Below are 27,402 nucleotides of genomic sequence, written 5' to 3'. Positions count from 1 at the left end.
TATTCCAAGTTTATTCTGGAAATAAACACAGTTTATAACACAAGTTTATTCTGATGGAACGACCTAAACTGTAGAAATCTCCCACTAGGTGTTTTGTGATTGTGTCTACATTACAAGTTTTGGCTGCATGCTGTACAGAAATTACGTATTAGAGGCCAGAAAGAGACACTTTAACTGTCAGTGAAAGGTAGGATACAGTGTGCTTAAGGACATGATGTGTACTTTGTATTTATCCTAACCTATACATTATTAGAGATAACTAACGCAAACTGCACCTTAAAGCCACCTTTAGGTCAACTGCCTCTAACATTAGTTTGTATATTTACATAATTTCTTATGATCTACCCTAAAATGGAGACGACAAACTAATCTGTGTTTCACAAAACTGCATTCCACAAAGTGAAAAAATTTCTTTAGGCACCCCTAAGAACTTCCACACCCATCTCATACAACTGAAATCCCCATGTATTAAGAGTCCTAACACAGCCAGAATCCAGATCTCAACACTTGTTTTTGGTAAGAATGCAATCTACTGTTATTCTTCCAGGGAGAAACAGTCACAAAAGCATCTTCTACAACTCCACAGCTTCCTGTTAGGAACTATTAGCGGGGAGCCACAGTCAGAGATGAAGAGTACCAGAAACACAAGTATAGTTCAGTGAACATGGACAGACTGACAAGGTAAAAAGCAGTTGTCACTGACAGAGGAGAAATAAAACCACCAACAACTGACAAAAAAACATGATGAAGTTCAAAACTATGGCTCCACCTTATTCACTACAGGCCTGCTTCAGAAAATAACACATACAGAGTTTCCTCAAGCACCCTCCTGAAGGAGGGCCTATTCTCACAGTAAAAAGTGTGACTTCCATTCAGATATTTAGTCTTTCGCACCTATTTCAGAAAGCCATTTTTGTATCTTCGCTTCTTCCCCACTCCTCTTCAACTGCAAGTTATTTTCTGATTCTCTGAACATCTCATAGCTAGCATCACCTAGCCAACTTGGCATTTCCCCTTCCTCATGCACAGGCATCCCACGTTAGTACTGTGCTCTCTTCACATTGCTCTTTCCTTATTTTCACATGCCAATGATCACAGCAACACATGCTGGTTTGTATTCAGCAGAGAAAGCATTAAATTGGCGTGACAATCCTAAAAACCATTGCATTTCAAGTGACAAACCAATGCAACAGATTTGCAACACCGCAACAGAAAGAGGTCATTGCTACTAGATGTCAGCAGACAAGCCTCTGTTTTTAACAGTGGTTTTTGGCCAAAAGCCTGCTGGCCCATTTGCATCAAGCACTTAGGAAGTCTGTTAGAAATGCAGGAGCACAAGGCAGAGTGGGAGAGATCCCATGTGCTGCATTGCACTAGGAATCCTGTTGTTACGCTGGTGGCACTGAAGAACTAGGCAGGAGACAAAGCTCTCACCTCTTGGAGAAGTCACTTCCTGAGTGCTGGAGCAACCTTCCTGAGCCCTGGTAAAAGCTTTTCAGGAAAGAAGGGGCAGAGACAGAGGAGGGGAGACCAGGTGACGCAGATTCACTCTCATTGAGAGCGTGCCGAACCCCTACGATAGGGCTGTGCAGGCAACAAGAGAACACAGCAGACTGGGTCAGCATGGATTTGGATAGAACAACAAAACATCCAGATTAAAGACATTGGCAAAGTACCTCATCTTGGTTTACAGTAACTTTGTTTTCCAGAAGATAAAAAGTACCAACTGCACTACTGGGCAGTTTCCCCAATGATACTCATTTTGCTATTACACCCTATTTCTTTTAAGAAACATTTCAGTGACATGCAGAACAGGCGGACCACCTTATTTCGTTAGCCATATTTACTCTCAAAGCAAATTCAGAAAAAGAATCTCTGAAACATTCAGAAAATATCCTTAGAAACTTGTTTCCAATAACATGAACCACCTTGTTTTTTCCCTTCAGCTTTCTCTTACTCTTGTAAATAACACGTATTGCTAGAACACATTAGAAAATAGAGAATATTTAAATGCATATTTAAATTTAAACATTTAAATTTAATTTTGGATAAATTTTTGTGAAGTGTTTAAATCAAGAAAAATAGTCCTACTATACAGTTAAACATTACTTAAAAATAGTAACAAGTGCTGGGACACACACAGAGATAAAAATTAATTCAGTTTCTTTTCCATTTTTGATTAATCCTCAATAGGAAAGTAGAGAAGGAAAAATCCCTGCCTAAAACCAAGTTGTTACAAATTGTTTTGACTGAAAATCTGCTGATGATGCCACTTAATCAGTGACTTCTTAAAAGTTATTACAAAGAAGTGAAGTCAGCAAGTCCTTCAGTTTGAACTGTCAGGGTTTCCTGTTTGCATACAACATAGTCAGTGGAAAAAAAAAACATAACCAAAGTTTATCTCAGTAAAAACCACATTATTTATCTCTTCAGAAACACAATGTAACACAGATATTTCAAGGTTAGTTTTTTACCCTTCACCCCCTTCCATTCTCTTAAACAGAATAAAATTTTTAGCCTCTCTCTACAAGCTGGTGTGGCATTCACACTGGTATTTTAACCTAGACATCAAACGAGTGAGAAACTAATTATTTAAAGCCATTTTTTGAAAGAGCCCACAAAAAGCCTAATTGCAGCCAAGCACTGAAACAGACGAGTAGTTTGGAGAAAGTTCTCCTCCAACAGAAAAAATTCAGCTCATCTGGGCCTGAATTTTGTAAAGGTTTTGGAGATTGCACCGTCGCTTACTGCAGATGGCCAGAATGGAGGCAGAGAGAGAAAGTACAACCAAAGATGACCACAGTGAGCTGTGGGGACCTCTTCTGACTGAGGGAAGGAACTCCTGAAGGAGCAGCATCCCACATGATAATAGCTGGAGAGTCTCCAAGAAGGAAGGGGGAAGAACTTACAGAGGGAAGCTTCTGAGAGAGGCAAACAGGGAAATCGCATGCCTCAGTTCAGTAGAGGCGTTTAATCCTTAAGTCCTTTTGTGAGACTCCTCAGCAGTTTTAGTTCTGGACATACTCTCTGGAAGCTTGGCTAACACAGCAACAGACACTTGAAGCTGTCAGTGCCTTTTTCATCCCGGCATAAAACCGTCAGGCTACCATGGTTAAAAGCAGCGAAGACCTCTTCTCCAAAGGGCCTGACTACTGACACTGCCAAATAAGGCTCAGCTCAGAGGAGACAAATAAGTAAATAAATAGATTAGCACCGGCACCTAGCCCGACAATCAATTCACTGGATTGACGCCTCCCCCGAATCACTAATTTAGGGATTAGCGAGTTACCGCAAAGCACCGAACTACTCGGAGGGGGAGAAAACGGGCTGAAAATAAATAACAAAAAAGTAAATAAAAAGTCCGGAGCAGTGTAGAAACAGCTTCCGTAAGAAGGAACAGGGGTGAGGCTCGTGCGCTGGAATCGCGGGAGACAGCAGGCGCGTGGCGCGGCATGCCCTGACTCACCTTGCTGTCTCGACGCAGCTCTGCCGCAGCAGCGGGGACCGGACGCTCTGGGACCTCCCGTTCTGGAAGGTTATCCTCCGCCTGGCGCTGGAGGGGGGGTGGCTGAAGGTATGTGCGCGCCTCCTGAACTGGGGGGAGTCTGAGTCTTCCTCGGGAAAAGGCTGCCAGGCCGAGGACACGGGGGACGCCGGAGGAGTAGCTGGTGGGGAATCGCCTGGCGAAGCGTCCTGAAAGGAAGTGCCGGCGGAGTGAGGCCTGCCGCTCTGCGCCCTACGAGAGCTCTCGCCTAACCCCACGGGTCGTGCGCCGCATCGGGGCACCAAAGCCTCTCCCCTTTCTTGGTCATGGCCTATTGTATGCTAATTATCACCAAAACCAGACATCCTTTGATAATGTACTCCAAACCAGCAGCATCCTTCTTTAGAAAAAAAAAAAAAAGAAACAAACAGGAGGGAGGAATAAAAATACATATACAATGCAAACAACATACTAATTACTCTAAGCATCCTCTCACAGGGACCGACATTCCAGCTACCGGACTTCTGGTGCTTTCAGGAAAAGACAGGAATTGAAAAGACTAGGGAAACCGCTTTTAGCTAGTTTCCTCGACATATTGCGAGCATACTTCCTGTACCGTACTTCCTGATATAATAGCGATATCCTGGAAGAGAGACTGTTATTACACAGCCAGTTTATGAGTAGCTGTAGCAGGAAAACCGTAACAGAATCTTCACCTCCTGGGAAAACCAGCAACCAATCCTCACGTGAGGTAAAACATTAAAAACAGGAAACAAAAAGAAAGTGAACAGAGTCCCACCCACTTGCCCCCATACAGCATCCCCAACAGCCGGTTTTAGGTCAAAAATTCTTACTTCCCTAAAGCAGCTATTACTTACAGAAAGGATTCTTCACCATCAGAGTATTTCCTGTTGTTGAGATACAACCTTTTTTAAATTACCTCAGCAAAATAAGGCAGAAGCCGACCAGAAATTCCCTGCTATTTCTAAAAGCAAGGAAAGTGCAGAAAAAAGGACTGGCCATCCAAGAACAGATTAAAGCTGAAGCTTCCAGTCAACATATATGCCAGCTTTCTCACACTCTCTGCCTCCCAGTGGAAACTCTTATTTGAGTTTTATGAATTGATGTGCTTTGTGCTACTTCTTTCAAACTGAAGCAGGCTGCCGTGTTTACACTTCATTAACACCCACACATGAAAACGTGCCAATTTTAACTAAGCTCCTTACGTACTTTGTCAGAAGCAAGGCTGTTGCAGCGCTCAAAGCTGTCCATGCTTCCCAGGCGGCCTCGCATTCTGTTGGCTCCCTGCAAGAAAAAAGGCGAGTAGTTTAATCTGGTCTTTTCCCTCTTTTTCTGAAGGTTAAGCAAAGATGGCAACAGCTGTGCAGGTGAACACAGGGCAGTTCAGACATGTGACACGTTTGATGTTAAGACCACAGATCATGGGCCAAGCGCTGGATTTTACAAGCGGTGACATCTTTAGCTGGCAAAACTGTAACTTCTCCCACCTTGCTCCCAAGGGTTTTTAAACCTGTTGTCCGAAACAACTGAGTATTTCTTGATCCATTTGAGGTAAAATAGCTGATTTGGCTTAAACAGCTAAGCTCAAAAAGCTCCAGACTTCAGTACTGTGCATGCACTGCAGCTAACAGATGCGTTTGACATACTACAATCTAAACAGTTTACTTCATATCTAGACATTTCAAGCAAATTAATTCCACGTTGGCAAAAGTAATGAAAGCACTAAAACTGGGGAAAAAATGCTCTCTGGCTGCAAGTGCAGCCAAATAGTGCCAGATACAAACGAGCCTTTTCAATTATTATGCAGATAACCCTGGGTAAAATTTGCTAGAAATTCGCATTAGCAGATCCTTGCTGAAATTGTTAGCAGGCATCTGGTTTCACAGGAAGAGGTAACAGAGCTGTAATACTTTTGACTACCTTTCACTCCTAACTTAACTCCCATGAAACATGGGGGATGTATGCTGTTGGACACCTCCAACTGCTGAAGTAAGTTGCTTTCAGTACTTTATCAGGGGAAAAATAGCCTAGGTTTTAGGAAAACTATAGGTAGAGCTTTTCTTGGCATCCTTGGAACTACAGGGGAAGTTTTGTCAGTATCAGCAGTATTTATTTAGCCTACTTTATCCTAGTAGGGTTTATTTTCAAGACTTAGAGTGACCTTTAAGTACATTATCCCATTTAAGCTCATTACCAATGAATACTCTGCCTGAAGCACCTCTTCACTGACCCTCACAATAAAACAAGAGCAAAGGTAACCTGGAACTTTCTCTCTAGCTTTAAAACACGCACACACACACACACACTTCTGGCACTGTAAGAAGGGCTTTTTGGTTCAGAAAAAACAACAACAGGAGAGGTTAGTGCAGCATGAGCTGGAAGAAATCTGTTCATAAGGTGAAAGAGAGGTTGTATTTATTTTTCTGAGGTACCTAATTAGGAAGCCACAGCCTGTTTTCAATTCAAACCTGAAAAAAATAAGATCAGTCCAGCAAAACAAACAAGTGAAAAACTGCCATTCCTGTGGGACTAAGGGAAGCCAGAGCACAGAACCCAGCATGTTTCCCTATGGTGACTAGCGAGCAGCTAGTCCTTCAAGTAGCTTAAAATGTCACTTGATGTTATTTATCTAGCTAAGAAACCATCCACTTAAAGTGTTCCTAGATACCTGGTTACTACATACGTATTTCTAATTTTGCTAAGATTGAGGCTGTGTAAGTCTCTCCCCCATGTAAAGTGACTTTTACCTAAATCTTTTTATCTACCAAAAGATGTTGAATGCCAATTAAAAAAAAAAAAAACCAACAAAAAACCCCCAAAAAACAACTACTGAATTTCTTTCCTGGTCTCTTTGTTACTAAATATACTTTAAAATAAAGATGATAAATCATGCAATAGTTAGCATCCCATTACATCAATACCATATGATTTGCAGCTGGCTTAAGGGAGAGGAAAACCCACCACACCGATAGGTATTTGGTGCCTAAATGCCTTTAGGAATTAGCCACAATCCATTAGGCTTGTTGCAATAGTCTGATGAGGGTTAAGAAATATTGAAATAGTCACTGTATAACACACATATGCACATAACACACCGTATACGTGCACAGAGACACTCGTCATATATACCTGCTTTAAGTAAATAATTAGTGGTTGAGCTGCACTGTGAACCATTTTTCTCGGTCTTGCATTGCATAACCTTTAAACGGATCTGCAAGGATGAACCTCTATGTGTATCACGATTCACTACAACATACTGCTGTTCCTGCTCTCTTGGCAGTTTCAAGTTAAAGAGGAGACAACCTTCCTCACAACAGCAAGTCCATGTCATAAATAGCAAGCTTAAAATGGCCCTAATCCAGACTCGTGTTTGTATTTCTCTTGAAATCAATCATGGACCGTGTACATCCTTATACTGTATCATGCAGCATGTCACAGTGTCCCTGGTGAGAAGGAACATACTACATCAAAAACAACAATATATGAGCAATTTCCCGTTAGAGACTCTTCAACTTAAGCAGTGCATTTCATCTAAATAATTTTTCTTTGACATGATCAAAGTGCTAGTACATCTGTATATAGCAAGGCTGCTTTACCATGTTCCTCCCAGTGATGTATGTTTATTCCACAACCACCACGGGGTTAGTGACCCACCGTCAGAACTAGATCACTTTCCAGTCACATGTCCTTTAGATGTGGAAAAGAAATCAGACTCAGCACAGGCATGACTGTAGCTGTCACCATTTTATGATATTCCAGACTGCTGAAGTTACCCAGATCTTCTGTCATCCCTCTCTTTTGCACACACTCTCTCTCTCTCCCCCCCCGACCAAGTCCCTAGCATGTAAAACTTGCTACACAACACAGGCCAGATTTGGCCAGAAGAGTTTTAACGCTAGCTTCAGTCCTAGGTCAAATCCACATCTAACTTTAATTACAAACAGTTCTAAGCATTCTCCTTGGCAAATAATATTTTGCCTCCTTTATGGGGAACATCTATGGCATACTACGTTTGCAAGTTACTTTATATCATACCTATATAAGCTACAGGACAAATGCAACTTAGGCCTTGATTTAGCATCATACTTTTAAAATTACTAGCAGGAAGAACTTAATTTCACTGCTCCAAATTATATTTAGACCTCACCATCCAGGATTCACAGCTCATCACACTTTCTCTGTAACAACATACTGGATCCCAGGCACCCAACCTTCCTCAGTTACTCCTCTATATGCCTCAACTTGCAATTCAGATGACTTCTTTAAAAGGCTATTTAATGCAGGAGAGTTCCAGTAATTAGCTGCAATTCCACATCATACCTGGCTAGCAACATTGAAACGAAGACCAAGTCATTTTTTTTTAAATCTTTGTCTTTTTTTTTTCCCCTGAAAAAGAACAACTTTGTTACTATTTTCTAAGGATTCTTAGTGACCGATATGAGTAATTTTAGCTATGAGAAGTAAGGCATTACTTCTCAAACCAGAAAGATTTCCAGCTTATGCAGGAATATTTAGTCACACTTTCAAAAAGATAACATGTCTCTATGGGATCATGCAACCATCCTGATTAAATTTTTTTATTCTGAAGCAACACATCCGATCATGCTCAGCTAACTCACTTGCCACCTACAATGAGCATTCATTATTCAGAAAAATTTGTCTTTTTTCCCCTCTGTATGTATGGCCTTCCCATAAACTTTCTAGCACAATTAAGTCACAATCAGCGACCATAAACTTTCTAGCACAGTTAAGTCACAATCAACCCAGCTATAACCCTCAGATTTCACAACAGGGATATCGCTTCATTAAGTATTTATCAGACTGAGGCAAAAACCCAAAAGAAAATCTGATAGGTCTTTACTGTCAAGGGTATCCCGGAGAGCTGCTGACAATGAGTTGTTAATCTTACCCTTGAGAAGATATTTTCCAGAGAGCTAGTCAAGGATTTCTTGGCCTTGTTTTTCAGAATGTCAAGTTTAAACCTGCCACCACTGGTGGTGCTTTCTGGAATCGCACTGTTAGAAATGGTCTGTTGAAATGAGCAAGGACACAATTCAGCTTTGGCAATTCTTTTCGCAATTGCAGACCTCCAAAGACTAGAACTGAACCAAGTTACATAATAAACAACATACCCTTGGCCTTTCTTTAAAAAAAAACAAAACCAAAAAAACTCTACCCACAAAAAACCCCCACACCCCCCAAAAAAAAACAAACCCAGAAAAAAAACCAAACCCACAGTTAAAGGCACAGTTCATCCTTAAGGACTATCTCGTAAAAGCATATCCATTAACAATACTGTTACCCATTTCCTTTGCCTTGTAAGTTTGTAGTTTAAATTGAAACCAATGACCTCTTCATCCCTGTTCCCCATAGAAATGACTGGGAGTGCGGATCAGGGAGGAAAGAAAAGGACAAGAGAGGTATCCTTACACTGTAAGGAAACCTAGACCTTAAAGTAATGGGTTGTCTGTCTTCCCTGCCTTCCTGCCCCCAAACTTAAAAAAAGACAAGCATGCGACTGTAAATCAAATCAAATTACTTCTCTTTCACAGTCCTCTCTTAATTACAATACCCAGCTTTCAGCTATCCCTGATGAACTCTAGCAGTGGCCCTGGTAGTATTCAAGGTTGCATTTGAATAGGGTGGGAGGAGGGAGAGGAACAATACAAAAATAAGCTTTACCGATGCTGCTTCACCAATGTGAATGTGCGTTTTCTGCTTAGTTTCACAGAGTTGGCGTAGATGTAAGATCACAAGTTCATTTTCTTCCTGGTCATTGTCAGGCTTCATTTTCTGTCAGTAACAGCAAAGAAAAGAAAAAAGTTGTCTTTCAAGTCATGATTTGCTTGCTTTCCCCTCCATATGTATGTATACTTTGAAGTTAATATACTGATACACCAGATGCCAGAGTGCACTATTTGAGTGTGTCAAATTGCAATTGTCAATTTTTTGTGTGCCTTCATACTCCTGAGCAAAATAGACCGAAACTTTCCATATGGAGCATTTTACAGGCTGTGGAGAGGAGGTAGCCTTACACTGACACATTTTGTTTTCTAAGGTTGTCTGCCATTGTACAGCGTTATAAATGGAATAAGGAACCCAGGAAAACCAAACAGCCACTCCCTTCTTCAGGCAGCTACAGCAGAGCCTTTGTTGTATACTTCATCCAGTTGAGTACACTTGCTTACACCAGAATCTTGCCTCAGAATAAGTCAAAAAAGAGAGCTTCTGAAAATGCCAGACACTTTCCCGATACCTGCATGTCTCACCTGCTCTCAACTCACTCCCACACACCTTTCAAGTAGGGAAATGTGTTTATAGATGAAGAACTATGCTCAGAAAAAAATACTCCGGGTATGAACACAGGGCACCTCAGAAGACTTGGGAAACAAAACTTTTCCGATAGTAGTGTATCACACATGAGGTTAGGGTTGAAGCATGCTATTTCAGTATGACGTTTGCTGGAACAATAGTAAATATTCTAGACAAGCTACATAACAAAACAAACATAATTGGAAGAAAAAAATACCTAGTCCATTTTATCATGGTCTTTTTCAAATTTGAAACACCTTCTAACGTATTACCTGAACACGTTCAAAAATGTCTGCTTGCTCATTATCAGTTAGTGATGACAGATGTCTCTGAATTACAAGTTTGGCTCTTGGTGGATAGAGTCCTGAGAAAAGAAAGGAACATTAAAGCTTCTAGATTCTAAAATGATCTCCCAAAAAACTTTTGAAAAAAATAATAGTAGAAGATATAAGCCTGCATTTGGGTTTATACAAGGTTTAACATATGACAGCTGTATATCTGCAGTATACATGATACAAAATACTTCAGGTTTTGCTAAACCAGATGGTTTTGTCTCCTTTCTTTAGCAGTAAAAATAGAACTAGCGGCAGCTAAGCGTCTGGCTCCTGTGTAAAAGGTTGTGCTCGCTACCCTACTGACATCTTCTGTCCTACTACTAAAAGCTCACAAAGATGCAAGCCTGACAACCACATGGAAGAGGAGGAAGAGAGGAACAGACCAAGGAACTGGAAAGATACTCAATGCATGGGATACTCAGAAGTTTTCAGACGCTTTTAACTGAAAAGTTTAGATGCGTTTCTACACAGGGAATGGGTAGGATACAGGTCATACCACAGAACTGAAGACACTCCTGAAAGCAAGAGCAGCATAAAAGCTGAAAGAATAAAGGAAAGAATTTCCGATGTTTGATAAAGTGCACATTTGCTCACAGAGCTTGATCTAGGAATCTACAGAAACCATGGGGGAAAACAAAATCCCCCAAATCAGATGAAGATATATGGTTTTTCTATCCAAAGTAGATATCATTCATAGAGAATTGCGATCAGAACAGATAAAGATTTTCTGAAGTTATGAAGCCCTGGGTTTGATTACGCTAAACTTCTAGACTCTAAACAATGCAGGCGGATAAAAAGAAAGGGACACTAAAAGAAGTCTTTTAGTCACTAAATACAAAGTTTATGAAACACTAGTATCATACTCAAATTGTTACCCTAGAAGAGATTTTATCTTGATACTGGATCTTTATCCCAGGCTTGCAAGTACCTGTATTCAAGATACTTACGCTGCCTATTAATATCAGTCTCTATAGTTTTTCATTGACAGAAGACTTTCCCGGTTATGCTTTATCACTTCCGAATATCTGTTGTTAAACCTTGAAAATACCAGTCACAACCTAACGGATTTCATTCCACTAAGATTTTATACTTTGCTTTTCATCCTCCAGAGGGAGGTAAGTAGCAATAGTGACTTTTAATGAATGGGAGAACTGTCAATTATCAGCACCATCATCACCAGACCAGCAGATAAAAGGCTAGTGTAACATATTTGCTTTTTTAGCATACAACACTTCGCAAGGAGACACAGCGAAGTGACTATAAAAATAGGACCCTGCTACTAATTTTTTTAAAAAAATTCTATCTTGTAAGATTTTTTGCATGTGTTCTGGCATACCTCACTTCCAGAGAAACTACAAAGGTTTGTGTATCCCTATTTGAAGCCACGTAGTTGCCTTAACTTTCTTTATTAGATATTAATCCCCTAACGTAATCATTTATTTCCCATAATAGAAATAAGTTTTGAAGTGTGTAAGAGAATAAACACAAAAAAGGAAAAAATAACCTCACACAGAAAAGAATGAACACATGAGAAAGCAAGACCCTTTCTGATCACAACTGTCTTTTTATGACTCATTTTGAAAGCATGCACCTTCAGAGGAAAAAAAAAAAAAAAAAGGACAGAAGATGACCTGGTGGGTTTTTCTGCTCTGCTTAACATTTGAGAGGTATGATGAAAGAGTATGTATTTATAACACAAGCTATACTATATTCAGTTGCAATATCATTACCACTACCACCTCCACTTGATTACAGTGCCAAGTGATGGTAAGAGCTGCTTATTGGGATACTTTTCCCTTTGTTCTTACACTGTTGAAAGCACATGGTTGACATAATTAAAATTAACAGGTATAGTAAAAATTCTTCTAGAATAATCAGAAAATCTCAATTAGAAAATGAAGTCAGCTGCTACCTTCAATCCTTTCACAAAGTTTGTGCAATGAATGCATAGGGCAGGCCTCACACAGTTTAATCTGCGTCTTAGCATTCTGCAGAGCTGCAGCAGTGCTAAAGGCTTGTTTCAGGGTAAGCATTACCTCATCAACCTAAAGGGGAGGGAGGGAAAAGAGAGTATATAAACAAAAATGCATGCCATACACGTCAAATTAGATTTACAAATGACATCATAGACAGGCCCTTTACAATAAAAAAAAAAAAACAAACCAAAAACAGACACCCCAAAATCGTTTACTGTCTTCTAGAGAGACCAAGGTTGTATTCCCAGCTTTTCTGCCTTTTCTGTGGATGCTCACCATCTTCAAGCTCAGCCAGACAGTGTAATTTTGAATATCTAACTGCAGCTACTCAGGATTATTGGGCACGCAGATGCTGCCTTAAGAACCCTCAAGTGGGAATTCTTGGCTTGAATATATGCTGGCTAAGTAAAAAGCATTAATTTCTTTTTCTTTAGCTTCAAGTTTCTTGTGTAAACTGCACATGCTCCCTCTCAACAATTTTCCTCCCACTGTTTTACCATTTTAGAACAAAACCCCACAGACCCATCCTGGTGGCAGACAGGAGCTTCCCACAGCAGTTCACAGTTCTCCAGGCTACTAGACTGACTACTAGCTTCATTACAACCATCAACTTATCTTTAAGTACTGCTGGCCTGCCTTGCAGTGTGCCCTGACCTTTCCTCTGCCGCTACCACAAATACAGCAGTGCTATGTTCCCACACACCAGCACTGGAAAAGCTCAACTTTTGCGTAAGAAAGGTCAAGGTGACAGTGTTTCTTTGCACTCATTCAAATACACTCCCAGACTTTATATATACAAAGCACTTGGAGTTCCACTGTCTGTATTTTAGAGGAATACAATGCTTATTAAAAGCTGTTTCTTTGAGTCTTTGTATTACCATGGAAAGAAGGAGAGAACAGCTTGATGACAATCTTAGGAAAGAAATCAGTATTTTACTTCAGAATCAGGTCCTTGCTCTTACCTGTTGCTTTTTTTATAAGCAGGAAGAAGAAGGCTGAAATATTTGAGACCAAAATCATGCAGTCTAACATTGGAAACATACAGACTTTTTTGAGGGACTGTCACTTGGGAGGGGAATTAAAAAAAGAAAAAAAAAGAAAAAGGGCATCTGAATGTGGAAATTTGAACTAGTTTTTTTCCCCAATATGTTTAGGTTTTATTTATTTATTTTCTAAAACCCACAGTTATGAGCACTACCCGTAATTTCTGCGTGCGCTCTCTTCTTAGCAATAAAGCAGGGCACTGAACAGTCAATATCTGTCTTGCAACACAGACTGATGATTTTTATAAGTTGGCAACGATGCCTCTCAGATGGAAGATCCACAGAACAGTGCTAAGCATATGGGTTATGACTACACTGAAATCACGAATACTGTACCACAGACTGTAGCTAGGTTTACAGCACATATATACAAAGACTAACAACATAGCCTGCCTGGCAGCGCAGAATCCAGAAAGCATTAGGTTTTACAATTCTGCCCTGCCACAGTCAAACTGTCACTGGGGTCCAAGTGATTGCATCTGAAAGTAGCTCAGGAATGTTCATTTCATATCGCAAGGTGGGCATACCCACACATATCGGTACTAGAATATGTACAGAGGTTCATAAATACATGGTTTCTTTATGCACCACATTTTAAGTCTTTGAATTATGCATGGTCAGAATTATCAATAGGTCAGATGTAAAATTTTCTGTTACTACAAAGATAGAGCTGATATCATAACAAGCTCCCATTTTGATAAAAGTGCAGCCTCAGCTAGGACTGTTAGCTGTTTGAAGTTTTATTGACATAAATCTATTCACTCTCAAGCTAGTCGATGGATTAGCAAAATGCATTTCAGAAGAGTGATTTTTTAAGTTTATCGGAGAATGAGTTAGCAGCTGTTAGCACAGCCATCAGGCACAAACATGTTTCAGAACAGAAATCAACTTCTTTTAAAGTGTCAGAGCTTTAACATAAAAATGTAGTAGCCAAAATTATTCCCTGCATGCATCTCACATTATTAAGCTACCTGTATCAGTTAAATCACTGACACCTAGAACTTAAATTGATTGATACATACTTTATGAAATGTCCAATGGACTTTTTTATAGTTACATACATCCACACATATTATGGTTTCCTTCTTCTCTGATCAGATGCTGCTATTTTCTTCTCCTGAGGAACAAAACAGACTACAGGGAAAATGCTAAAGCCACATGCAGGCTAAAGACACATGCAAGATCAGGCCAGTAGTTTAAACCCTACCCTGAAAAGCATGTTGGGGTTTTATCATCAGCTTTGTTACTGATTCAATACATGCAATTACATGATTAATGGGGAACCAAGTGTCTCAACAATTAGAAATGCATAGTTACAATCAAATATGCTCACAGTCTGCATGTGTGAACTCATCCATCTGGGTTTTTTTCTATTTGTTACTGATAAATGCAGAGTACCAGGACATGGCTATGTAAGAACAGAATGTATGCATTTCCTATTGCATGTTTTCATATTCACAGCTGAGGTCTCACACCTGCGAAGACGTGACCACTGAGGTTCAGCTGACACAGCAGAATAACAGAGACTCCCATGGTTTAGGAAATGCCTCAGATATCCTCTGATGGAAAGGTTAGGATCATTAATAAATACTCACCAGAGACTCATTTGCACACTGGAACACATAGCAAACATACTGGCTTAACCCAGGTTCAACAGATTCCCGGCAAATGAAGCCAAAGTGATCAACATGTTTTATACCCTAAAAGAGTTTAAAAACAGCATTAGTGGATTATTTTATGAACGGGTTTAGTTTCCAAAGTGATCCTAAAAATAGTTACCAGACTCCAACGTTTGCCAACACAAAAATCGGGAGAAACTGTAAGTGCATACTCCTAATGATCTATTTTACAACTACAACAGCTATCTTTTAAATTGCTTTTTGCATTTAATCGTTACATGAAGCTCTTTACACAATCAAAACAAAAGTTATACAGCAATAGACCTAGACCTGAATTTCTTCCATTATGAAAACTGGATTTTCAGGGAAGCGAACAAAAAAGAGTCCTAGGTTGTATCTGGAATTGCCTCTGCAGTGAAAACTTAATGTAATGAGCCCACGCTAAAACATGGGACTGGAGTAGTATCAAAGTAGCAACAGATCTTTGCTTTCCTGTAATACAAGTTTGGACTATACCAAAAAGAGCAGGGAATGAGTGGTGACATGCAGAATTCCAACCAAAGTATTAAATAAATTCTTTGAGACTGAGTTACATACCAGAAGTTTTAAGACTTACTACACATTACTACTGATGTTTGCTTTCAAGATCCTAGTCTCACCGCTTGACAGGGAACGTTGCCTTGCTAAAACAGCACTGACAAGATCAAAGAATGCTGCTTCCTAAGAAGCACAATATTCTCAGTCTCAATTCATGGAACATGACTCACTATTGTTAAAGTTTTTGCCAATGTTTTTATCATCTGATTACAGTAACAGTAAATTTTCTCCAAAAGAAGGTCTAATCCCTCAAGTTCAAATACAACAGAAACCAGAACTCGGTTGCTTGGATCCATCTCCAACGAAAACACCTGTATCATAAAAGAGGGGAGGAAACAAAACAACTTGTTTGTTGCTGCAGAAAACATTAGACAAAATTGGTAACTCATTACGTGACAGACAGAACATATTGTCACTACACACTGTAGTTTTTAAAAAGAAAATTCGAAAAGTTACATTTGTGCTACTTCAGCAAAACTTAACAAAGGTCCAGAGGGCATCTAAGATGGCACAAATGGCATTAGTTTACCATAGTCCACACTAATCCTGACTTAATTGAACGCATTTTCCTGTGACATGTGAAGTCTTCAAAAGCATAAAATGGGAACTGACAGATGTATACACATATGTTGATCCATCTAAGAGTGAAGTCTGGTCCCCCGTTTTGCAAGGAAACCATATTTACTTAAAGTGGTTCAGTGAGGTGCCAATTCCGTCACTGCTGACAGTGCATGAACAAGTCTACTGCTGTCTAATTTCTCAGTTTCCATAGCAGAACATTTGTGGGGGAGATGGACGTGACACTTGCACCATGGAAGCGTAACTAGCACACTATGTTCCTCAATTAACAGTACCTCCATCACATTCCTTTAAGAGGGTGGCCAGACTTGTCATGCCAAAAGAACAAAGTATGTTGTTGTTCCAGGTTCCCTCAAGGTCAGCAAGGCTGTAACAAGAAAACTTCTACGGCTGCCTGACACCTGAGCTTAGACAACACAGGGATTTATCATCAATTATATTTGCTGCTTTGACAGTTATATGGAGTGCAGATAATGAACTGAACGCAGCAGATCAACCATACTTAAGCTATAGAATAAAAATACCTTTATTAGACCAGACTAAAAGAATCCAGAATGCAAGCTGAAGAGAACATCTCCTTTTCATCATTTGTAAAGCTTAGAAGAACAAACATTCCTAAGCTGCAGTCTCACAATACGCAGTAAATCACTGCCCTATAAATCCACAACAGTGAAGCCCCATGGCTAGCACCGAGTTCTTAAAAGAAGTACTGATGAGGTTTATGCAACCAAATAGTTAGTCTTGAACAAATTAATGTTTCATTTCTATTGAACATAGAAAAAAAAAAAAACCCGACTTCTCTAAAGTAGCCGTTTTGCATTAAAAAACTCCACAAAACAACAAAAACTCCACAGTATTGTTACTGCCTGCTTGAGTTATTCAAGCATGCAAAGTAACAAAAGCTTTGCTCCGAATGAAAGTGAAGACATGGGGTGAAAAACTCCACCTCCAAAGCCCAACACACAGTATTACCTAACACTATTTACTATACACAGTTATTTTACTGAAGGAAAGCTGGGCCTGGAAGGTCTGCCATGGTCTTACTGGTCTCCACAACGCTTTAAAGTCAGCAGAACAATGGTTGTCCCCTCTTAGGACTGTTTTGTTTGACTATTATGAGTATGTACATGCAACCCAGGAGCCCAGTACGTGAAGCTGAAGTATCACTTTTATTCAGCTCGGTACACCCACAAAGCGGGAGAAGACTCAAGCCGTCTGCAAATTTTGCTTTCCATACCGCTGCTTTAAGAATCTCTTTGATCTGTATTTATTATAAACCTATTAATACACATTTGTTTGATTATGCTGTCCCATTCTGTATTTGCACTTTCCTTTTTTATCTTTACCAAGAGCAATACAAATCGTAGTTAAACAGCAGACTCAAGGGCCTGGACCGTTAGTTGGTAGCTCAAGACTCCACTCGAGTTACAAGTATTGATCAGTTCTTAATTTGTATTAGCATTGGTAGCACAGTCATGCAAGAGCAGATTTGTCATTAGCATTAAAATGAAAGCACCTGGGTGTGAAACACAGTGTTAGAGCATGCCAGGAAGTGTACTTCAAACTAGAATAATAACGTTTACGGAGGCCTGAAGTGACACATGTGCATGGGGAATGAAAGAATAATGTAATAAACAAGACCTCAAAACAGAAAGTGACAGAAGTAACAGTTGTTGAACAACAGCAAGATAAGAAGGTGAATCCCTCAGCCCTGACATTTGACTTCTTAAGACACATTTATTTATTACTGGACATAGCTAGGTTCATCTACTGCCATATTCTCCAGAAGAAATGATGCAGGTGAACTGCTGTTTTTCTGGAGGGCTGACCTGATGCTCTCCTCCTTTCATTCCAGAGGCTTTCAGGAACTTAACTGCTCAGAGACAGCACTCTCAGAGCATCTTAAATGGAGATTAAGCTTCTTCCAAAAGTATATCCAATACTCTCCTGTAGCAGAACAGTTTATATTTTGTTTTCTGGCCAATGATCAAAGCTGCCACTACCACAGCTCGGACTGGTTATTTTGCACTCATCTTTTCTGTACTTAAGCTCTTTTGCTCATTTTATTTGTGCAGTATCTACTTCAAACTGCTACCAGATGAGTGAAAACCCTGATTTGTGTAACAGCTCTCACTCTTGTAAAGGCAGATCAGAACTTAAAGTCTGCTGCCAGAGTTCATGAAGCAATTGCAGTTTATTATCCAATTTCTTCATCTGTGCTCCCCAAAGAAGTTGATGACTCAAACTCCATGCAGGATTTGTATACATGTTAGTCACAAATTGTTCAAAATCCCTCCCCCTCCCTTTTATTTATTTGTTTTTTAATTAAGAAGCCAGTGGGGTAAAACATCAATTTACTGTCATTCATGGTAATTTAGATAGGATAAACTGTTTAAACAATGGCTTTTGAGACCAAATAAAGGAAAACAGCACAGAATACTGAAAAAGATTTCTACATTTCTTTTTTTCTGCTGCCTATAGACCAGCAAGGCAACCTAGCTGAAGAACAAATAAATTCATTTTCTTCTGATGATCTACGTGCTGCTTCTTATTCACAGAATCACTAGGTTGGAAAGGACCTTCAAGATCATCAAGTCCAACCATTAATCCAGCGCCACCATGTCCCCTAAACCATGTCCTGAAGTGCCATATCCACACGTTTTTTGAACACTTCCAGAGATGGCGACTCCACCACCTCCCTGGGCAGCCTGTTCCAATGCCTGACCACTCTCTCAGTGAAGAAATTTTTCCTAATATCCAACCTAAACCTCCCCTGGCGCAACTTGAGGCCATTTCCTCTTGTCCTATCACTAGTTACTTGGGAGAAGAGGCCAACACCCTCGTCGCCACAACCCCCTTTCAGGTAGTTGTAGAGAGCTGCTTACCTGAGAACATGAGGAGATATCTTTAAAATTCTTTTCAAGCACAACAGATTTGGTGTCCGGACTGATGAGGTTAACTTCGAACCTTCCAACCTGGGGGAGGTGGGAGGAGAGAAAAATAAGTCTAGTAGTCTAGTCTATGATTGTCTTGGAGGCACAACATTAACGGCAACAAAAATGTCACAATCTAGCCCTTTCTTGTTCAGATACAGTACCTTCAGCACAACAGCTTACTCAACAGGAACAAGGGTGCCATAATTCAGCCTATGTTGAGTAAGAATATTTCAGCAAGAACACCACACTCAGTTGAATAGGAAAAAGACTTGGAAAGAAGACAGCTTTCCCCCCGCCCCCCTTTTCGAGTTAATTTTGTCCAAAGATCACACGTTTGACAGACAACACTAAAACCTTTAGTAAACAATGTGGCTAAATTAAAATCTGCAATCAAAAAGAATGAATTTATGGATTTATTAATTTTTTTACCTATACTATAGATCAGCCGAGAAAGTATGTTGATCTTAAGGTGATACTTTTTGTTTTTGTCATAATTCCAGATGAACAAGAGTAGATTCTGCAGCTAGCTACCTTTCAGCTTTCCCAAACTGCTTCTCAAGCATATGGAACTTAGTCCATAGACTTCAGAGTTTCTCAGCTAAATCCTTTTCATTACTAGTGATAGTTGTGGCTTTCTAAAGGGTAATGCATTCTCGCTTCAGTTAGCATTTCCCCAAGAGAATAAAAGGCAAGGATGATCTTTAAAGCAAACAGAAAGACAAAACCCAGGCATTTAGCCTCCTCTTATTTTAGGTCCAAAGATCTTTCCTTTTATGGGTCACCTCCTTTAAGTGTCCTTTTGTTTTCTCAATACATGCCCTGAAAATGTCAAATGTTCTTCAGGCAAGAGAAGAAATAACCCGTGAGGTCTGAGTGAAGAAGCCTTCTGTGCTCAGACATTTGAGTACTCATCTGTGAAAAAACAAGCTGAACATGAGTACAAGTTATCATGAAGGGTCTGGCTCAAGTATAAGGCTGTGAAAGCCTTATGTGAAGTTGCGGGGCTTCTTTTTAATCGCATAAAAAAAGGGGATTTGTTCACATGGAAGCCCTTATCAATTCTCTTTTTGAAAGAATACTCACTTTTTTCAGCTATGTCCTAGCTCTCACCAATAAAGATGAACCAGAACTGCATGTGAAATAATTATTTCCCTAGAAACTCTGCTCCTGTGAGTAATTACTCCGTAAGTAATTCCTTTTTCTTAAAATTGCCCTGAGCTCATGAGCTGAGGTGACTTCCTTAAGAAAACTGAGCTACTTGTGTTCCAATCATTTATGAACAGATACATAAATATTTATGACAAATCATGAAACCATATTTGATCCATACTACTTATCTTGCAAAACTTGTCTCAGCTTCAAACTGCACAGGGGAAGATACAGTGCAAAACCAACATGAAATTGCTCATCCTAGCACACACCTGGAACAACATTGTCCTGTTCTTCTCGGAATCGGAGGGCTGAACATGACTGGGTGCACTTGCATGTCTTCTGCGTGGCTGTATTTTCAGGTTTGTGTCATGAACCCTTCTTTGCATAACTGCAGTGACACTGCTGCACCGGGAGCGAAACTCTTGCTGCTCATCAAAGCCAGAGTCCTCTAAAATTCGCTCTGGAAAGGAGCCACGAGTGCTGGCCAGGTTGGTCAAGTTGGTCTGGCTGCCGATTATAAACATCGCAGCATGCCCTGCAGTGTTATTTGGACTGTCCAGCTCCTCAAATGGGCTATCCGATGGAGAAGCTGGCACATTTCCTTCACAAGGGGGTAAGTCCAAGCTCGACTCGTTATTCCGCTGCTCATTTAATAGTTTCAGGCGCTGGCGCTCATGCAGGCTGAATTTCTCAATGCAATCATCAATTAGCGTGGAGGGAGCTTTCTTGTGAGCCACTGTCACCTTTCCGCAGTACAAGACCTCAAATTTTTGAGAGTCATAGAAGGCATCCTCACTATCCTTACTTGGTTTGGCATCTTCTTTCAGTGCTGCTTTGGAGACTTGTCTTATGCTGCTGATGACATCAGGAACCTAAGAGACAGTTTGAAAGGTCTGTTTAGTAGCCACAAATGAGATAGCACAGACAGTGGCAGTCAAACATTTGTTAATGCAAATATTTACACAAGTTATTTCTTCAGCAGAGAGCCACTAGCTTCTTGGCTGACAATATGAAAATAGAAAATTCTAAATTCTGTATAGACTATTTATGCAGTGGAAGCAGAACAAGTAATTTCTAATTTTTTTACTGGAACCTGTTTCAGAACATAAGGTTTTAAATTACCAGAAGGTTTACTGACAAACATTAACTTTTTTTTTTTTTTAACTGAGACTGCCTTCTCTTTTTCTGTAGCCCTCTTCCCACATCAACATCTCTTGCTGATGTATTAACATAGGACCATTGCTGTTTGTTTGTTTTTATTTTGCAGAGACAGATATTCCATTCTTAGGAAAGTTGTGGAAGCAGTTTTGTGAATGCAAAAGAGACTGGCAATCCCCATCAGTTTCAAATGATGGTTTTGGAATACAGGCAGCAAGCGTATGGAAATTTTACCGAAGAACCATGTATAATTGCATTAGCTCTCATTTGTAATCTACCACAAAAACCTCACCCCATCCATCCTATGACATAGGATGACATAGCATCCTATGACATAAGGTCACGCTTCCCTGCTGCAATTAAGAAGCACACCCAAATCTCTCTTCTTCGCCATCATTCTCACCTGCAGATCCCTACTATACCCTGTAAGGCCAAACTGCACATCACCAGTAGAAACTCTCAATTTCAGCCCTGTATCACCCAGTCTTCTAAGGCCACCTTGTTCTTCTTCCATTTTATCCCAGTCACCTTGGGAGGAAATCTGCCTTCAGTATCAGCATATTTAATATGCAAGTTTTTTTTTCGTTTTGCCTTCACTAAAGAAAATAAGGACTTGTCCTACTCTACTGACCACAGATAGGAGATTCTAGTTGCTCTTTCAACAGTAACCAAACCTCTTTCTCACCAGGTCTCGTCAGCTCTGGAAAGATAACGAATGGCATCACGCTACATGCATTGGATAAGTTACTAGTGACAACGAGATCAAAAGCGGATACCTATCTAATTTTTTTCGCAAGTGAGATGGGTTTTCAACACTCACCTAATCCAATGCAATCAATCAACAGCTTTTGTATTCCATACAGCTTCCCACCATTTCTATAATATTTGACAATTTGTTTCAAAGTATTTTTTTCTATTAAAAAAAGATAAATCTCAAGTCACACCTCAATAAATAATCCATGCTCCCTACAGTATCTCTTTCAGCCACGTTAGCAAGTTTCAACTGGTATCATGAGGCAGTAATCTCCTATGCCAATACTTTTGCAAGTCACAGTGGAAAATTACCTTGTCTTAATCCCTGTCTCCCATTACACACTCCTCCTTCATTGGGCATTCAATTCAAAACTGCTTCCAGTTCATTTACTGTAAAATGAAGTTCAATTACCCTAAGATCTACTGACCGTTTGGCTTTCATCCCTACAGATGTCATCATCATCTCAGTTTTCAGTGAGGCCAAGAGTTAGTCTTGATAGGACACAGATACTGGAGTGTATTTAATCTTCACTCATTCTCACTACCAGGCTGCTTTACCATCGCCCAAGGTGCGCTTCCTCCCAGCCATGCCAGCTCAGCTGGACACGGACAATTCTCACTTCATACGTGCCGGTTCATATTCCAAGATGCAGCTCTTTCACTACTGATCAGTCCTCTTAATCTTTCTGTGGCCCATGCTTAAAGAAGCTCTAGAGTTTAAATCCCTTAGCTCTCTAATGTAGCAAAATTCACAAGCTAGCTGTCGCTTAATTAACGTTTCCCTTTTCAGAATCCAGAACCTGGTACAGGACAATTCACTTATACTTCTGTTCAAAGTACAGTGACAACTGATATTTTTATTCAAAATGCATAATTTCTACATGCAATCAAATAGAATAAACAATGTCAGCAGTTTAATTGGCAATTTGGATTTTTAAAAAAAATGTACCATCACTTCCCCTCCAATAACTGGGTTCTGCCACCTGCTCATCTCTTCTGAGATAAAAGACAGGAAGAAATTCTGAAGTCGTTCTAATAATACCTAATAGCCTCCTAACACGTCCTATCCCTCCCCCTCCCCTGCCAGCGAATGTCCAAACAGGCTGGGCATAAGACACTACAAACTCTGCGACAACAGGATTCCCCATCCATCCCGTACTCTCTGAGAGATCTTCTCCACAAGCATAAACATGGAGTCTTAAGTAATTGCAATTCTATTTAGAAACAAACAAAACACCCTACCATCCTGCTATTTATCACTTGGTTTTATTTCCATCTTTTCCAGATCGTGCATACTCTTCAGTCACTAGTACTCGAGTCACAATCACTATTTCACGATCCCTGCTCCCTGTATAGCTTTTGCGTCTAACTACCACATATACCGCTACAGTATTTTCCTTTCAGCATAGAGGGACTCCAGCATTAGAGCAGAGTTTTCAGCTCATACTGCCCAACCAATCCTTATTGCCTGCCTTGTTTAGATAACCTTTTTTACAAGCTATGTTATTTTTTAGAGCGCACCCACAAATGTATTCACTTTTTTCCTGCTTTTCGTTCTATCCACAGAATTAAAGTGATAAACCAAAGTGAAAAAGAGACCTATTTAACCTCTATAGTAATGAATACTTTTCTTATATACAGATGAAAACAATGTAATACAGAGATATCACAATGGATAAGAAATATCTGTCAGATGGTCCAGAGCCAGTTCCTGATGCTCGCTGGTTGTTTCATGGGTTCTCTAGATAGTATGGTGTGAAAAACAGCTTCAAGTATAAGATGCAAGACAGATACTAACATTGCTAGGCAATTATCCATAAATACAGATTTCACTGGTCTTTAGTGTACAGGAATAACTGTATACTGATGATCATGTGCTCAACGATTGGTGACGTGCCCACTTACACTGTTAGACCTGACCCTTTTTACTCCCAGAGAGATGCTACGCTATTAAGAACCTAAGTGCCACTGTCATCCGAGACACAGCTGATCAGATGATGATAGTTTCATTTCATGTTTTGACTTTGGGCAAAAACCATAACTGGGATCATGTGGAGCCTAAAAAAGAGTTTGCATCCATATTTTCCTGAAATGCAAGGTACAGGAAAGTTACACAATTATCAAGCATAGCAAGCACCTCAATGTGGCTTTTTACACATTTCTTTGGAGTGTATCATTGTTTTTTAACATTTTGCTCCTCTGTATTTCAAGAAGCCCCAGTCATAAAAGTTTTGCCATAAAAGTTGTGTAACTTTTTTGGATTCGGATGTTGGCTATTAGCTGTTAGTGTTGAAATTGCAGGGCAAAGTTAGACAAGACACTAAGCAGAATGGTGATTTAAAAATACTGAATTAACAGGATTTAACTATTTTTAGAAATCAGTTTAGTAACGTTAAGACAGACTCCTGCAACATTCAAAATTTATTAAAAGTGCTTTCAAGTTCTAGTATTTCCCTGCTGCAGTCTCATGAAATTAAGCAGCCAAAGGGTAGAAATGGGATTCTTATTCCTGAAACCCACAGGGACACTGCAGATCTTCCTGGACATACACTATTATCCATTACAGTAGAGTAAACCAAAAAGGTTAAATGAGTTATCACATAGTTTTTCAGCATTCACCTGTATATAAAGATTATAAATCCTTAAAATATTTAAGCAATTAATCTACTTAACATACTCAGAATTTTTATCATCAAGCCTTGAAGATAGTTATGCCAAAGACAGAGACTGGAGTTGAGGGGGAGAGGCAGTGTATTCGCAGGGCGAGAGAGACACTTCCAGCCCAAACAAACCCCATGGTGCTAAGTGCTGGAACAATGCAAGAAGAGTTAATTCTCCCACGCTTTGCCTCTCCCAAGTCCCATGGTCTAGGGGCCTATCACTTTTTTCCAAACATTGCTGGGCAGAGACGGAGAAGATGACTACGTGCCCAAAGGAGTTTGTCGTGGTTTAGCCCCAGCCAGCAACTAAGCACCACGCAGCCGCTCACTCACTCCCCCCTCCCCCAGTGGGACAGAGGAGAGAATTGGGAAAAAACTCGTGGGTTGAGATAAAAACAGTTTAATAGCAAGAGAGAAGGAAACAACAATGATAACAACAATGATAATACCAACAAAGGAATGTACAAGCACAAGTGATGCCCAATACAGCAATTGCTCACCACCCCGTGATCGACAGCCCGTCCCCAAGCAGTGATTCCCGCCCCCCGGCCAACTCCAGTTTATGTACTGGGCATGATGTCGTATGGTATGGAATATCCCTTTGGCCAGCCTGGGTCAGCTGTCCCGGCTGTGTCCCCTCCCAGCTCCCCGTGCACCCCCAGCCTGCTCACTGGCAGGCCAGCACGAGAAGCTGGACTGTCCTCGACTACTTAGCAACAACTCAAAACATCAGCACGTTATCAACATTTTCTCATCCCAAATCCAAAACACAGCCTCACGCTAGCTTCTGTGAAGAAAACCAGCTCTATCCTGGCTGAACCCAGGACAAGTTGCAGAGGGCTTCTCAGGCAGAAAGGTAGGAGCCGATGGTGCCGTGCTGGGACAGTAATTCTCAAACCAGAAGGAGAAACCGGAAGCGTAATGCAGGCCTTGCCTGTATGTGTTATTCATGAAGCTTCCCGAAGCAGTTGAGGAATAGCAGACTATTACATGAAGCAGAACAATGCAGTTACCAAAAATAAAAAATAAAAAATTAAAACCAATACAGTGATAGGACAATACAAACTTGTTAGAGATAGACATACTCGCAGTCTATATAAATTAACATTATAAGCATCTTAAACTGACACTCTAAATATTAATTGTCCTATATATTGTATTTATTGACCACAGAATGCAAGAACTCTATTAATTTCTCACTTTCATTGGTGAAAAGAAGAAGAGGATGAGCTCCCAAAACAGAAGCTGCAAGATCCTTATGACCTAAAACTCAGGAGCATACACATCGCCAGGAAAAAAAAAAGTTGCAGGAAAACAAACAAAAATCCTGGCAAGCTACATGAAGAACTAGATAGATATGGTACATTATCTAGATGAAGGGACTAAACAACACGCTTACTCAAGTATGTTGGAACAGCACACAAGGCTTTCTCTACTACAACAGTGACCTTATGCTTAAACAGCTACAGGCACAATGAACTCTGTCAGATATTAATAAATTGATAGCAAACAAAATCGATGTGAGAACTTCAGATGAGCTTTTCTCCCCTCCAGGATGTCAAGACCTGCACATGCCTGTCAGGAAAAAACAGCGGCACATGAACTTTAAGATCCTTGAAACAGTGCTCATAGTAACTCCTAAATCTCTGAACAGAGCCAAGAGAACTCAGAAGAGCCAAGCTCCTTCTTCAGGGCTTGTATCAAAACCCCCACAAATGCAAGAGGCCAAAAAGACAAGGATGGACAGTGGGCACCATAAGTACAAGACTAGACCTGTGATACTAGTTCTGCTTCTCAGTGTGAGGAATACACCAAAACTTGGCTGAGGAGGAAAAAAACCCCAAAACCAAACAACAACAACAAAAAAAAACCAACCAAAACCAAACATACAAGACCAAGTTAAGAGGCAAGGAAGAAGAGCTTCACAATGTCATTAAAGAGGCAATATTTCACTCCAGGGAAACAGGATCAATCTAAGAAGTCTAATTAAGGAGAAAAAAACCCCCACTTGGGAATCCAAACTAAATTTGTTATTATTCGTATCTGAGTAGACTAAGATTGTATGAATCACTCCTCAACCAATTAGATCTCATTCAATATGTGGCGATTCAATAAGCAAAGTTAGCTGTACTCAAATCAGAACAGATAGCACTGGTCGACTTCTGCACCACCTACAATAGGATTCAGCTCTGAATATACAACGTAAGAGAAGTAAAGCGTTACAGGTGTTATACTGTCACAAACCGTTTGCTACAGAAGTAGAGTTTTGGTAAGCTGAAACTAATGACAGCATCAATTTTAGACAAATGGGCCACCGATCTATTCCATTTGCACCTTACACCCCCTTTGCCCCACCAGCCCATGACCTTGGTTATAGACCTTATGAGCTACTGCAGTACATCATCCATTTGGCCAGCTACGGTAGAATAAGGCTGCAGTACTTCATCCTGGCAAGAAGACAGATATATTAATGCCATAGATCCGCTAATTCCAGCTCTGCAGCTCATGGGCTCCATCCAGTTCTGTTCGTTCTGACTAGACCCACAACAGGGTCAATACATAACGGAGAGCAAAAGACTTCCCTGTGCATAAGTACACTATTCAAAGTGCATGTGCATAGATTGCCAAGAACTATTCTACTATACATCAAGAACCTTCACTGTGTTCAACGCAGAAATGTATTTGCATGTTGGAAACATCAGTTTAACTGATGTAACTAACGCAAGCTCTTTTATCTGACTTGATTAAAATCAAAGAGAGCGCGCTACATGAAAATA

General features: G+C 40.1%; 1 protein-coding gene across 1 annotated transcript in view; it reads right to left on the bottom strand.

Annotated features, from left to right (window-relative positions):
* Positions 1 to 27,402, bottom strand: part of TBC1D4 (TBC1 domain family member 4) — a gene marked incomplete at its 3' end in the record, with an annotated part of 111,382 nt that overhangs the window by 25,131 nt on the left and 58,849 nt on the right. Inside the window, exons 2-11 of the mRNA XM_082014256.1 lie at positions 20,324 to 20,926; positions 18,852 to 18,941; positions 14,767 to 14,871; positions 12,065 to 12,197; positions 10,090 to 10,181; positions 9,188 to 9,298; positions 8,415 to 8,534; positions 4,715 to 4,789; positions 3,467 to 3,693; positions 1,435 to 1,584 (exon numbers count right to left, since the gene is read on the bottom strand). Coding sequence (XP_081870382.1) covers positions 1,435 to 1,584; positions 3,467 to 3,693; positions 4,715 to 4,789; positions 8,415 to 8,534; positions 9,188 to 9,298; positions 10,090 to 10,181; positions 12,065 to 12,197; positions 14,767 to 14,871; positions 18,852 to 18,941; positions 20,324 to 20,926 — 1,706 coding nt within the window. The remainder of the gene's footprint in view (positions 1 to 1,434; positions 1,585 to 3,466; positions 3,694 to 4,714; positions 4,790 to 8,414; positions 8,535 to 9,187; positions 9,299 to 10,089; positions 10,182 to 12,064; positions 12,198 to 14,766; positions 14,872 to 18,851; positions 18,942 to 20,323; positions 20,927 to 27,402) is intronic.

This window comes from Phaethon aethereus, assembly GCF_964289735.1.
Source record: "Phaethon aethereus genome assembly, chromosome: 1".
NCBI classification, from domain to species: domain Eukaryota; kingdom Metazoa; phylum Chordata; class Aves; order Phaethontiformes; family Phaethontidae; genus Phaethon; species Phaethon aethereus.
This window is presented reverse-complemented; position numbering and strand designations above follow the sequence as displayed.